Source organism: Solanum verrucosum, unplaced genomic scaffold, assembly GCF_900185275.1.
Source record: "Solanum verrucosum unplaced genomic scaffold, falcon-dt-bn FXZP01000277.1, whole genome shotgun sequence".
Lineage (NCBI taxonomy): Eukaryota > Viridiplantae > Streptophyta > Magnoliopsida > Solanales > Solanaceae > Solanum > Solanum verrucosum.
The window spans coordinates 174255-187457 of record NW_026019945.1 but is presented as its reverse complement, the minus strand read 5'-3'; the positions used below and the strand labels follow the sequence as shown (position 1 = coordinate 187457).

General features: G+C 32.4%; 2 protein-coding genes across 3 annotated transcripts; both read right to left on the bottom strand.

Annotated features, from left to right (window-relative positions):
• Window positions 1-4549: 4549 nt before the first annotated feature.
• On the bottom strand, window positions 4550-5950 carry LOC125808739 (uncharacterized). Its single transcript, XM_049488402.1, has 4 exons — window positions 5486-5950; window positions 5070-5210; window positions 4818-4976; window positions 4550-4666 (listed from the first exon to the last, which is right to left on the bottom strand). Exons 1-4 carry the CDS (start codon window positions 5948-5950, stop codon window positions 4550-4552), a joined length of 882 nt encoding a protein of 293 aa, XP_049344359.1.
• A 3059-nt stretch (window positions 5951-9009) lies between these two features.
• On the bottom strand, window positions 9010-12927 carry LOC125808724 (uncharacterized protein At4g15545-like). 2 transcript variants are annotated; one of them, XM_049488382.1, is made up of 9 exons: window positions 12521-12927; window positions 12330-12398; window positions 11255-11308; window positions 10941-11004; window positions 10734-10805; window positions 10382-10648; window positions 10050-10095; window positions 9888-9966; window positions 9010-9776 (listed from the first exon to the last, which is right to left on the bottom strand). In XM_049488382.1, exons 1-9 carry the CDS (start codon window positions 12815-12817, stop codon window positions 9684-9686), a joined length of 1041 nt encoding a protein of 346 aa, XP_049344339.1. In that variant the 5' UTR covers window positions 12818-12927; the 3' UTR covers window positions 9010-9683. The 2 variants fall into 2 exon arrangements, with proteins under 2 accessions (XP_049344339.1, XP_049344347.1); XM_049488390.1 differs by having other exon boundaries at window positions 10740-10805.
• Between the last annotated feature and the right edge of the window lie 276 nt (window positions 12928-13203).

The window sequence follows — 13203 nt, the reverse complement described above, 5'->3', positions numbered from 1 at the left end:
GACCGTATATCTGAAATTGTAAGTCCAAAAATTAACTACTACACATACAATAGTCAAAGTTATCATAATGAAGAAGCTAACTAGCTTTTGAAGAAGAGTCCACCACCTTCCCAATTTGGAATATATGAACAAAGAGAGGGTCAACTTTTTGCCAACCTTAGCTTGTAGTAGTCATGGTCGATCCAATTAAATATTTACCAAAAGCATGGAGATTATGAAGATGTGGCTTTCTTTGATATATATATGTGGGTCACAATTAATTATATATATGGTTGTTTAATTTACCACCGACAAATGTTAGGGGGATAATATATAACTGATCCTCCATCTCTTTCTAAAATATATTAAAGTTTGATATGATGTTGATTGCCATATATATCCACAGCATATATGTTCATGAGAAAGTTCTATCATGGAGTACTAGTAGTACTCATCAAAGATTTCCAGAAACTAACTTGGCTATCATGTTATAACTATAGCTATTTATCATTTGATCCCACCAACAAACTTGTTACTAATTAATGGAGTATAACCTTCCCTTACTTCAAAGGACACTATACTAAAGTTTGGTTACTTTTGTAATCATCGATCGATCATGAATGAATGATAAATCAAAATTCACTAAAAAGGTACTCAAATCAAAATAAAAGTGTAATAGATCAAGGAGGAGTAATATTGACAACACAAAAAAGAGGATCAAAATAAAATTGAATTATAAAATCAAAATTTTGTCTTTGTACGCAATTTCTATCAAGAAAGACTTAATTGATTAGTGAGTGGGATTTGAAGACTTGGAAGGTGGTGATGGGGACAGTTCATTGATAATGGGGTCACTTCAATTTGAGTGCTTTCTTGCGATTGGAAGAAGGCATACTTGTGATCCCCATCTTCTTGGCCTAGCTAGGTGTGCCTATATTATTTTTTTTGTCGTTCTAGTATCTTATAATTGTCAATATAATAACAACACAATATATATTTAGCTCCATTTTGACCTCTCATTAGGTCTTATGTAAAATCAAGAGATCGATATATCGCCTCAAAGAATCAATTCTTTTGGATTGATTAATCATTTTCATTTGACATAAACAAGACTGATCATGACTGTACACTTCTACTGTAATATCTATTCTATTTAATTAGCTCATATATATAAACACTAATTAATGCCGGAAAGGAAACATCAAAATATCAGTCAACAGAATCTATTCTTTTTTAAACCGAAAACTGTTGCTTTCTTGTACTACATAAATAAATGTGAAAATGCATAAGTACCCCCGGCCTATGCTCGAAATCCCAGAGACACACCTAACCTTTACTAAGGTCCTATTACCCCCCGAACTTAATTTATCTATAATATTCTACCCCTTTTCGGCCTACGTGGTACTATCCTTGAAAAAAAAGTCAACATGCGCTGGGCCCACAAGATAGTGCCACACAGGCCACAAAGGGGTAGAATATTACATATAAAATAAGTTCGGGGCATAATAGAACCTTAGTAAAGGTTAGGTGTGTCTCAGGGATTTCGGCTATAGGCTGGGGGGTACTTATGCATTTTCCCTAAATAAATACTACTACTACTATTGTTTTAGCACAAAGAAAATAATTAATAGTATTCATTTAATTTTTTAGTGTAGATGAAAAATATATTCTTTAGTTTGAGCTATGAGAATTTAAGTTGGCAATCAAATGAACCCATGAGTGAGACAGGCACAACATGCAAGTAATTTCTTCGTTGATAATGTAATTGGTCACCTAACATATTAGATAGACCTCCTTAATTGTTTTCAAGATTACAAATCAAGAAATCGATAGAGTAAAAATTAGGAAGATCGATGATATAAAGGTAGAGGTAGTTGTTGTTTGTTGCATGCACGGTCACCCGAAAATGCTTCCTAATCTAAAGTGATCTATTGCAGAGGATCGGAATAAAGTACAAAACACCATATCAGCAGCCCTAAGATATATATTCATATAGTAGGAGTAATATAATTTGTACTTAATAATATTATATATGTCGAAAGAAATAAGAATAATTATTCCCCTATTATATTGTCGAAGCTAGGCTTTATGAAGGTCCATCTTTTTCAAAGAAAGAAAGCAGCTGCAGGAATAAAAATAATCGAAATTCTTACCTTTTTAATACATTCAACGTTATAATGATGATGTTCATTCTAGTTAAGTACCAAAAGATGCTTAACGGTACCTTACAAAAGTAACTCCAAATAATCGCTGGATACAGAATTGATGCTAACGTTGAAAATAAAGTTGTTTTGATTCTTTAAGGTAATCAAACCCTTTTTTATTAGATTCTAATCTAATAAACCTTTTTCTTTTTTTCTAATTTCCTTTTAATCTACACTATTTGGATCACATCTAACGTATTAATTGATTAGCTATACCTAAGCTAATAAAGTTAGCAACCTTTTACTGTTGTTTAATTAAGATATATTGAGTTTTAATTTGGATGATGAAAGACGTGTGTTCTGTATAGCCAATTAGATCAGTTCCTATTAAACCTTTTTAATAGTAATAACTATGGTGTGTCCAGACTATTTTCTGCTTACATACTTGGACTATATATTTAATTTATAAAGTATTGAATAACTTTGTCCATCCACTACGAGGAGAAGAAAAAAGTGATGAGCAGTTTTTATTGTTAAACATCAATAATCCACAGCTAATCCTATATATTAACGATTATCAAAAAAATCTTGTTATATTAGCTTATGGTTATTTAACGGTAGATTATTCTTAGCTAGTTATACTCCTTTTAATTCTTATAAGACCATCTCCAACCTACCTCTATTTTACTCTTCATTCTCTATATTTGGAGAGTAAAATAGAGAATGGGCACTCCAACCCACCTCCATATCACTCTTCATTCTTCATATTTAGAGAGGTGAATAGTAGTTCTCCAAATTTGGAGACTACTATTCACACTCTCTATTTCACTTTTTGAATATTATATTTTATTATTATTTCTATTACTTTCTAATTAACATATTATTTTACATATAATGTCATTAATAAATATCTAATATTCATAATTCTTTTTATATGTAATATTATATTTTAAAAAATATATTATTTAATATATACTACTTTCATCCTGAATTAATAGTATTTTAATTTTTTCTAATTTTTGACAATAATACAATTTGATTTTATTATTAATTTTCACTATAAAGAATACACAAAATTAAAATGACAAGATGAAAAAACTAATTTAAAAATACAATACACAATATGATAATTTAAATACAAGATAACAATACAATACATGACATAATAATTTAAATACAAGATAAAATACAATACATAACATAATAATCAATCCGCGATGAAACAAGAATCATGCCAAAAAGATGTTGAACGTGCATTCGGAGTTTTGCAATCACGTTTTGCAATTATTGCAAGATCGTCACGTGTTTTGAAAAAGGAAGTGCTACATGATATAATGACTACATGTATTATACTGCACAACATGATAATTGAGGATGAACATGATCTTAATGCACCAATTCAAGATGTCGTAGAGGCTCCAACTCCAACGACAGAAAAGGTGGTAGATGAAAATCTTCGGTTTGAACAATTTTTAGCTAGACATAGAAAAGTTAAGGACAAAAATGCTCATTTTGAACTCCGTAATGCATTAATAGAGCATTTATGGGAGCAACATAATAATTTCAAAAATTGAGTGTTTATGTTATTGTATTTCACTTTTATTTGAATTTGTCCATTAATTTGTATATTATATAATATTTTCTTGCAATTTATGTTATTTAAAAATTTAGAATAAAATATAATTTTATATTAAATATATCACATGAAAATTATATAAAGTAATTATTGGGAAAAAAGAAATAAAGGATTTATATTATAAAATAAGAAAATAAGAATGAAATAGAAATAATAATATAATATTGAGGAGAGAGAAAAAGATTTATTTTTAGAGAGTGAAATAGAGAATTGGATTGGAGTTGGTTATCTGAAAAAATAGAAAACTCTATATTTGGAGAGTAAAATAAAGTATAGGGTTGGAGATGCCCGTGGTTAACTGTTTGAGGTCCTTGATATAGTGAGCGAGGAAGGTAATAAAGAAAAAGTATAAGTTCTTCTCTTCTTTTATCACTTAGGAGCCATGTAACAATGAATCATCATAAATTTATTTTGGAAGCTAAGTTTGTTATTATGGATAGTTCCTAACACTATAGAGATCATAAAAAGGATAGTTCAGTATAGGAAGCATCTCAGGTTTAACTAGATACAAAAGACAATAATTTAATTAAGAGTGTGATGTAGACAGTTTATCAATCCTGATATAAGTATTTGTGAAAAATGTATATAGTATTTTCAATGTGTCAAAAGAGAGATTAATGAGGCTAGTATTGTTTATGCAATATAATCATTCTTTTAGAGGAGGAACAGTTGTATATCAAAGGAAGTGGAGCTCAACTATTCATTCATTCATTGATAAATAATGGATGGGAGTACATCAACTTTATAATTAGAGAGAGACTTAAGTAGTGGAGTAATAAACAAATGGCTATCAGCTTATGAAATTTCCATCATAGGAGCTACCTATATAAGGTATATACATAAAATTTGTGATTGCCTCTTCTACCCAATTCTCCTGATCATTATAATGATCACCACCATGTTTCATCTGCAAAAAAATAAATAAAATCAGATTTTTGCGCAAAAATATTTAGGATCTAAAAACTTAAGTTGTTAGAGAGCTAGATTATACTTATAAAATTAATTATATTCAGACGAATAATTAAGATGGATGGTTAAGTAGATAGAAATGAATTAACCTGGATTTGTGGATTATGATCATAGCAAACATCTTTGTCTTGGTGGTAATTAACATTCCCCTTGATGAGGACTTCATGATCATCACAGGCTTCATTATTCTTTGCAAATCTTCCCCGAACTCGAACACGTTTGTCTGCTAGGGTTTTGCGACAAGCATACTGTACGCCCACATTATTTAAATTAATTCATATATTAATTAAACTATATGCTAGCTATACAATTAATTAAAAATATAAAATAAGGAGATATACCTTAATAGTTTTGTTAAAATTCCTTTGATTTCTTTTCTTGAGGTATCGGAGAATTCTGTCCTTTCTTTCCTCTTCTGAGTACCTGCCGATCTTCATTACCGGCGTTTCTTTGATTTTTGGACTTGTTTCCCTTTGAGCCCCCTGTCAAAAACATATTTCTGTTAAAGAAAAAATAAATAAAATCTTGAGCCTAACTGATCACTTTCGAAAAAAATAGTTACGTTCATGAGGATTATCAAGGAATACATAAGGAGACAACTCCCCAATATTCTGACTTTCCATGCACAAAATGTTATGCTAGTTTAATTTGTGACAAAATAAATATATGTTGACTATTACTAGTTAATAAATAAAAATATTTTCACTCATGCTGAAAACATTTGATGATGTATAGTATTTCAGCAAAATAGACGTACCCAATTATTGGAGGAGGTAGCGAGAGGACAAGAGGACCAGAAGTTGGATTCAAAAGCATGGTCAGTATTTTCATCCCAAGATTCACAACCCTCGTGGTGTTGGCCGTTGCATCCGTACTTATTATTGTATTTGTCGACTGCATAAACCTGATGAGTATTAGTACTATAGTCACTAGAATTAGACGATGCTGGTAGTAGTATCGGCACCGTCATGTCGGAAACCCCTAGCCGCTCAGGGAACCATGGCATCATTGAAATTGAGGGTGGCACATAATGATCTAGTGAATTTATATTCACTAGTTGTTCATTAATATTATGTTCATAAACTGAAGTACTGGGGGTTATTTGGGAGAGAGGATTAGTAGTAGTAGTAGTAGTAGTAGTAACAAGAGAAGAATTGATGAATTCATTGGAGAAAACGCCATGACTAGTATAGTATTCATGATCATGAGGAGTGAAAGCCATTCTTTTTATTGAAAAAATGGCTATACTGATGTTTTTAATGAGTCAATTTTTGACTTGGGTGGTCGATATGGATTTTGTGCTCTTAACTATTTATAGCTATATTAAAGCTTTTTGGCAACTTGCTCTAGCTGTATTCTCTATGTTTCTATATATTGTCTCTTACTTTTTTCTATTTTGTTTATTCCTGATTAATATTATACCACGTCTGAGCTTGACATATCTGACTAATTTATGTGTTAGTTTTATGAATTATGTTAGCCAAACTTTTCCATTTTTAGTTTATGATTTATGAATTGTTTTGGTCAAGCTTCTAAGTAAAAAAAATGATGATTTAGTGTGAAACACAGTAATTAGTATTTGCTAGCGAAAACACATAAAAAGAACAAAATATATACTGAAAATATAATTAAGTAAATAAAGGTGTGTTATTTTTAGTATCTTAAAATTTTAGATGAGATAATCATATACTTTAGCAAACAAAGGTAATTGGCTTGAAAGTCACCAATTACTATCGCCAAAAAAGATATACCCATGTGTTTGGCTTCATATATAAATCATACCCTGCACATCTCGAGGGGGACACAATTAAATAAATCAAAGTGTAAACGGAGCGAGCGTGTGGAAACATAATTATATGAATAAAAATATCCGTCGTCTTAAACTTTTGAATGAAATAAAAAGGTGCGTAGATATAACTTCTATTACTTTCTAATACGGCATCTAATTTAAACATATTCACGTCCATGATTATATTTGATGCGTTAATATATGGTGTAAATATTATCCACAAATACGGCTTAATTATTAGTGACATTCATTTGAATATATATATATATATATATATATATATTCATACATACATATATTGCAACACTACTACTAATACAAATAGTGGGGTAACCTTTTACCAATGGAGAAAAAAAGATAATTATTCTTGTAGCTCGTGATCATATCTCTACCAAAATTTTCATCTATTTCCAATTTTACGCTAATATTTATTCACCAACAGTACAATTATCTTCCTGTTTGAAGCATTATAAGGTATAGTTTGAATTTGAAGCGTCTCATTAAAGCTTTTGTGTAAATAAGCAATAAGCTGCATAAAACTTTCATTAAGGTATCAATTTTTTATTGGATAAAAGGTGGCTAGGGAAAATGCAGGCGGGACTCTATTCACGAGAGCTCAATAATATTTTCTTTACAAATTCTATATAACGTATCTAATTATCAATTAAATATCAAACTGTAAATTCAATTAATATCATAAATTAACTTAAAGTCCTTATAGAAATTTATAAATTTCAAATCCTAGTCTGGGGCAGTGCAAATGTGTTATTAGTGATGCATATGATGATATTGGAACATGAAAATATATATATATATGTAGAGATTTAATTAGTGTGGTAAAGGAATCGTAGTGAAAAAAAGAGAAGGGTGAAATAGGAAAAAGAGAGGGGAGGGGAGGGGAGGGGAGGGGCGGGGGTCATGTTGTTACTATTCTGATGCTGTTGAAAAGTTTAGCACTAATAATTTTGTGCCTACTCTATAGACTTAGAATCTAACACATGGGTCTAGATCAAGATTTATCAACGTACAATATATACCTCCTATCATGCTGCATCAAACTTCTTTTTTATTTTATATATATGCCTCCTCTCTTTGGTTACCAGTAACTATCATTTTACTTACTACTCTAAATGTTAATGAGAGGAAGATGGATTTTAATACACATCTGAATATTATATGTTTAAATCTAAATACATGCCTGAATATACCAAGGTATCATATTGAAATATAAATAGTTGAGATCTTAATATAATGACAACAATATATGTAGCTAATGAATGGTGGTGGTTGACCATATATAATGATGGTTGTTGTGGTAATGGTGGCTGATTGACAGCAATGTGGTTGTTGATCCTGGTTAATGAAATGAGGCAACAATTTTGGCGAACAAGTGAAATGTCAAAATCCTTAAAATAATTAATTAATATATTATAGATCATAATCATTTGAATCATAAGATATGTGCTATTAGATCTGGATAATTATTAATTGAAGGAAAACAGTTGCCATGATATAATGTAGGCAAATAGTTAAAGGGAGGAAACAATAACATGTGTTGCAATCTTAGAAAGGAATCAAAATGGATATAAAGAATCTGTTCCCAATGCAATACCAAAAAGAAATAACAAAAGAGAAAAACACAAGAGAGGAAATATGTTTTCTCTCTTTTAGCAGCCTATTTTCCGCAAAAAGCATGCAGTTAAAGTGAAAAAGGGCCAAGTATCAGGTGCTAGTGCTACGATTGAAGGACTAACTATATATCCCATACAAGAAAAAAATAAGACTATGAAGAAAGAACAAGTTGAAAAATGGTACCACTTATGCTCCAAATTGCCTCAGTAAATTCATTCAATCTTAGCTCAACAGAACTAGCAGATACCCACAAAGGATTTGATTTGACTAGTTTTTGTTCCTCCTTGGTTCTAATCCTACATTAAGCATATGATCTCAGATCAAAGAAAATGAGCTCTTTAGTCTCAGATTCCTTTTATTTCTCCAAGTAAAGCTTCAGCTCCAATATAGAATTCGGACTCAAATTAATGCATCCTATCACTTGCTTATTGATATGTTTTTATTCTTTGAACAAGAAAAAGGAAAAAGAGCTTCTAGTCTTTATAAGATCGCTGCAGCTATTGGGTTATCCATTGATTTAACATCGATCATAAAAAGATACCACCTTTCTTTTGGTAAAGGCGATCAACAAAAATCATACAGCAGTATTCTTGTTCAACAAATATATATTGAGAATCTACATGTTCCAATTCTTTGCACGCTATTATCAAGGCATGATTATCCTCTTGTCAAAAAGTAGGATCAATTGCTTTTCCAGCCCACATGCAAACTATGCTAACTTTTTCATCTCACTACCTCTTGACCTTGGCATTGAATTATTTTTAACTTTAATATTTTGTGTTTACTATGTATAATGAGGAGAAAATATTGATAAGTACCAATCAACGATACAAGTTCGGATATGAACAGAGATCCTGCAATTCAATGAAACTGATAGTGTGTTGTATTAGATTCTTACAGTAGATACAACTACAGCATCAGAGTTTTGGTTTGCTAGTTATGGATGCTAAGTATCAATTGTATACCCTTCAATTTACATATTAATGTCCGCATGATAACACAACTAGTGCCAATACTGCAGATACTCATTTCTCCACAGAAGAAAATTTCAAGTGAAGCAGAAGAAGATATACATACCCATACCATACACGTGCAAATGAAAGAGCGAGAGCAGCAACAGAAGGAAATTCAACTCACGAGTTGATTCAACTGCCATCTGCTGGCACCACCCGCTCCTCTCAGATGTGCCACACGTGACAGTAAAATTGAAAATGCAAAACTGAAATGAGAGAAAAAAAGAAAGGAATAATTTACAGCATGCATCCATGATTTAATGAGAATTTAAACATGAGATCATTGACTCATCAGCTAGCAATAGCACAATCAGTACCAATCTCAATTGTTTGAATTTCTATAAGGTTGCACCTCAAAAGATTTCTGAGCTGATGTTTAGCGATACTGCACCTCGAGTTGGAACATAGCTCAAGAGTTTCACAAGTCAATTGGTCAACGTTAGATCACTAAGCAAGACTTATGTTAAATGTTTAAGCTACCATAAGATGGGAATATACACCCAAGATGACTTTTTGTACTGTCAACGAACACCACGGTTAAGCATCCCTTGGAATGATAGATAGAGATCCTTGTTATCCGTTCCAAAAATCTCTTCTGCTTTTTTCAAAGTTTCCTAAAATAATACGATGTGCAAAAAGAAAAGGCAGAAAAGCATTTAGATATTGAACTAAGCAAATACAAGGTAATCATAGGACAGTCTAATAACTAAGATTATATTCATCACCTCACGAGATTGCTTTTGAGCATTTAGTTCCTTTATGTTTGCTAGAAACGCACTGAACTGCTCATAAGACAGACGACTCCTGAATCAACACATGCTGATCATCAGGAGAAAGATCGTTTGCTCGAAAAAATTAAAAAGAACAAAAGTCAAAAAATTAGATACCTGGCTTGACGGAAGAACTCCTTCCCATCAGCTCGAGGAGTTTGAGCTTAAAATTCACATACATGAACTAATTAGTAATACAACAATTTGTCCAAATGGAAACAATATCAGCTAGAAAAGGTAGTTGAATGTTTGTTACACACGTATAGAATCAATCTTACACTTGAGCAAAATCGTGTATATAGTGTAAATATTGGAGTCAACAAGAGTTTGCATCTCATATAAAGAATGACTCTCTATGTGTGTAATGACAGAAGTGCAGATCTACAGCAGTAACATTTGTACAAGCTTATACAAGGAAATTGGAAAGAAAAAAGATAGCTCTTGGAAACCTGGTTTCGGCCGTGCCCTTGGAGGAGAGTTAGCTGCTGAGGACTGTTGACTCGACTGTTGACTCGAAGGATAGAATGATGACATTGAAACTCGGCGTTGAAATTGAGGAATTGTTGGAGAGGTGCTGCCAGATGTCCTCCGAGGAGATACTGCAGCAGAGCATCGTCTGGGGGATACACTAGCAGAAGTTATTTTTGGTGTGTCACTTGGAGTAAGCAGTGGTGTTATGTAAGGGCTGGAAAACCTTTGCAAAGCGTGCTTTGAAGCTGGATCCAAGAAAAAAGATATAATAATTACACAGCTTTCACAACATTCTAATATTATCATGTAAGAACATGTAAAGTCAAATACCGTCACCATTACTTCCTCTTCCGTCTACAGAACCACTGAAAGAATGATGCACTGTGTAGCTATTCACCTCCTCTGCAAGATAGAATTATCAAAATCAAACTCAGAACATGAGGTTTCCATAGCTTGAAACAGCTAAAGTTACATGATATCTGGAACATGAAAAGCAAACAAAACTCAAAGGACTTAAAATGTCAATGGTGAAATTACCTTTTAAAGGATATGACTTATGAACAGATTGATCATAAATGCCAATATCAACAGTTTCAGCTGGCTGCCGTGGTGAAAAAAGAAAAGATCATCACAGTTGATAAAAGAAAAGAAGAAAATTCTTGTAGGGAAACAACTTTTAAAAAGAAGAGATTGAGCCTCAAGTTTTTGTACTGTTCTACAAGTCAAATGGAAATCACGTTCATTCTTGTTTAGAATATTACAGATTATACCCAAATTTTCTTTTTGCAAATGCTGGTGACCTAATAATACTCTCAAAAGAAATGCCAAAAAATGAATATTATGAAACTTACAGATGAGTCATCATCACTCAAAGACTGCACCAATTGCCTTTTAAAGGTCTCCAACTGTTTAAACAAAAAAGGAAGTAAGTTCATGCAGTTGAAATGAAAATAGCTGATGAATTAGCCTATGAAATTTCCGCTTTCAATATTCTTTCCTTAGAGGGATGACAAGAATACTGTCCAATACCAGGAAAAAAAGCACTGTGAAGGAACCGAAAGCATATAAAGCAGAAAACATAAGTCTCTGCTTTTTAATTTTTTAACACATTCGCTGGCAGTATTTAACAAGTATAATAACAATTTTAGCTGAAATAAAGGGAAGGGATTCTTCCCTTCCATGTGTATTATAAATGTCACTAACGGTAAACTCACAAACTGTGTGCTTATTTTTTACATTGTCATCAGCCATCCAGGAAAAGTAAATCATCATGAAATGAGCTCTACTTCAAACAGTTAAATGAACTTATTAGCAAGCAGTTTACTTGCTTGTATTCCATATAACACAAGAGCAAATTAATTCAATTGCTGAAGTTCTTCATTTGCATCCCAAGAACAAAATGAAGCATGGATGCCTCCCCTCCCCCTCCTCCCCAAAAATTATCTCAGGTTTATAAATTGACACCGAGAACATGTCAGACCAAATGTGTGAAGGGAGACATGTAGTCAAGCATATAGTTTTGCATGATTTTTTCAAATCAACTAAGCAAGTAGCAAACGTTCTGTTTCATTGCAATCCCAGACATATCCACAGATGTTAAAAATGGGGTTTTTTTCCCTTCAAGATTTTTTTATGATGGTCAGCTCAAGTAATACTACAACTAGTTTCCAGAGACTTAGCCTAGTAAGAGTTACTTTAATATTACAAGAAAAAGAACATCTGTTTCACTAGCCTTGCTGGTGAATTGATCATCTAAATCAGCAATTGAAAGTAACCCTCAAAAGTTTTTCAAAAAAATAGACCAGAATAAGCTTAGAAAGGCTAGAGCATAAACAGATAAATAAAAACCATGATTCATGAGAGAGTATTCCAATAATTGACCATGAGAAGTCAAAAAAATAATAATAATTGAAGAAAAGTATTAACCTTTGCTAAGTCGCGACCAAGCTTCTTTGCAGTAAAAGCCAGATTATCTCTCTCCTTCGACAGTTTCATCTTTTAATTCCAAAAAAAAAAAAAAGATTAATTTATTCTTTTGTTAAAAAAAAAGAAAAGATTAATTCCCTTTAAATGGAAATGAAAAGCAAAAGCAAAAGAAGTGATTTTTGCAGAAATACATTATCTTGGAGAGTGATGTTCAATCGCAATTCGGCCTGGTGACAGGCGTGTTCGAGCTGAGAGACCTTATCCTCGAGGTCGAGGATGACGCGATCCTTTCCGTTAAGCTTCTGTCGGAGCCTGTCCATCTCAGACTCCAGGCTTGTAACGCGAGAAGCGATTGCCATGGAGGTGATCTTCCGGGCAAGGTCCAATTGGTCATATGGGTCCGTCGGAATAACAGAAAGCATTTCATCGGAAAGGTGAAAATCCGGGCAGGCATTCCGTCTGTTTTTGATGATGCTGTTCTCCGACATCTCCAGAATTTCCAAACCCTAATTTCTGAAAATTGAAGAGAAATGGGGTTTGGAAATGGAGGAATGTGTGTGAGCTAGGCACGACGACGATGTTTTTTCTTTTTTGTTTTTGTTTCCAAAAAGGATCTATCTGCGGTGGGTTTGAATTTTAATTGGGTTTCCCTCCAAAGGTTTGGGGTCTTTTTCTGTTTGGGCCCCCAGTCCATGTCTTTCTATTACACTAGAAAACAAATACATATACTGACTTTTGGCTAAATTTAGTAACAAAGGGCGGCCTACTGCTACTATATTAGGTGATGAATTCAGTTTGCTTAGACCTTATATTTGTCGTAAAAAAAATAAATAAAAAAATTCTATTATGTGTACTTGTGAATTTAGGTTCGACA

Bases quoted from the DNA above. Each gene is read 5' to 3' on its own strand.
- LOC125808739 (XM_049488402.1), bottom strand. From the start codon at position 5,950: ATGGCTTTCACTCCTCATGATCATGAATACTATACTAGTCATGGCGTT. The intron at 4,977-5,069 runs GTATATCTCCTT...GTGGGCGTACAG, and splicing joins ATTTTAACAAAACTATTAAG to TATGCTTGTCGCAAAACCCT. The intron at 4,667-4,817 runs GTTAATTCATTT...ATTTTTTTGCAG, and splicing joins ATCATAATCCACAAATCCAG to ATGAAACATGGTGGTGATCA.
- LOC125808724 (XM_049488382.1), bottom strand. From the start codon at position 12,817: ATGTCGGAGAACAGCATCATCAAAAACAGACGGAATGCCTGCCCGGAT. The intron at 12,399-12,520 runs GTATTTCTGCAA...TGGAATTAAAAG, and splicing joins ACATCACTCTCCAAGATAAT to ATGAAACTGTCGAAGGAGAG. The intron at 10,096-10,381 runs GTTTCCAAGAGC...GTGAATTTTAAG, and splicing joins AAGGGCACGGCCGAAACCAG to CTCAAACTCCTCGAGCTGAT.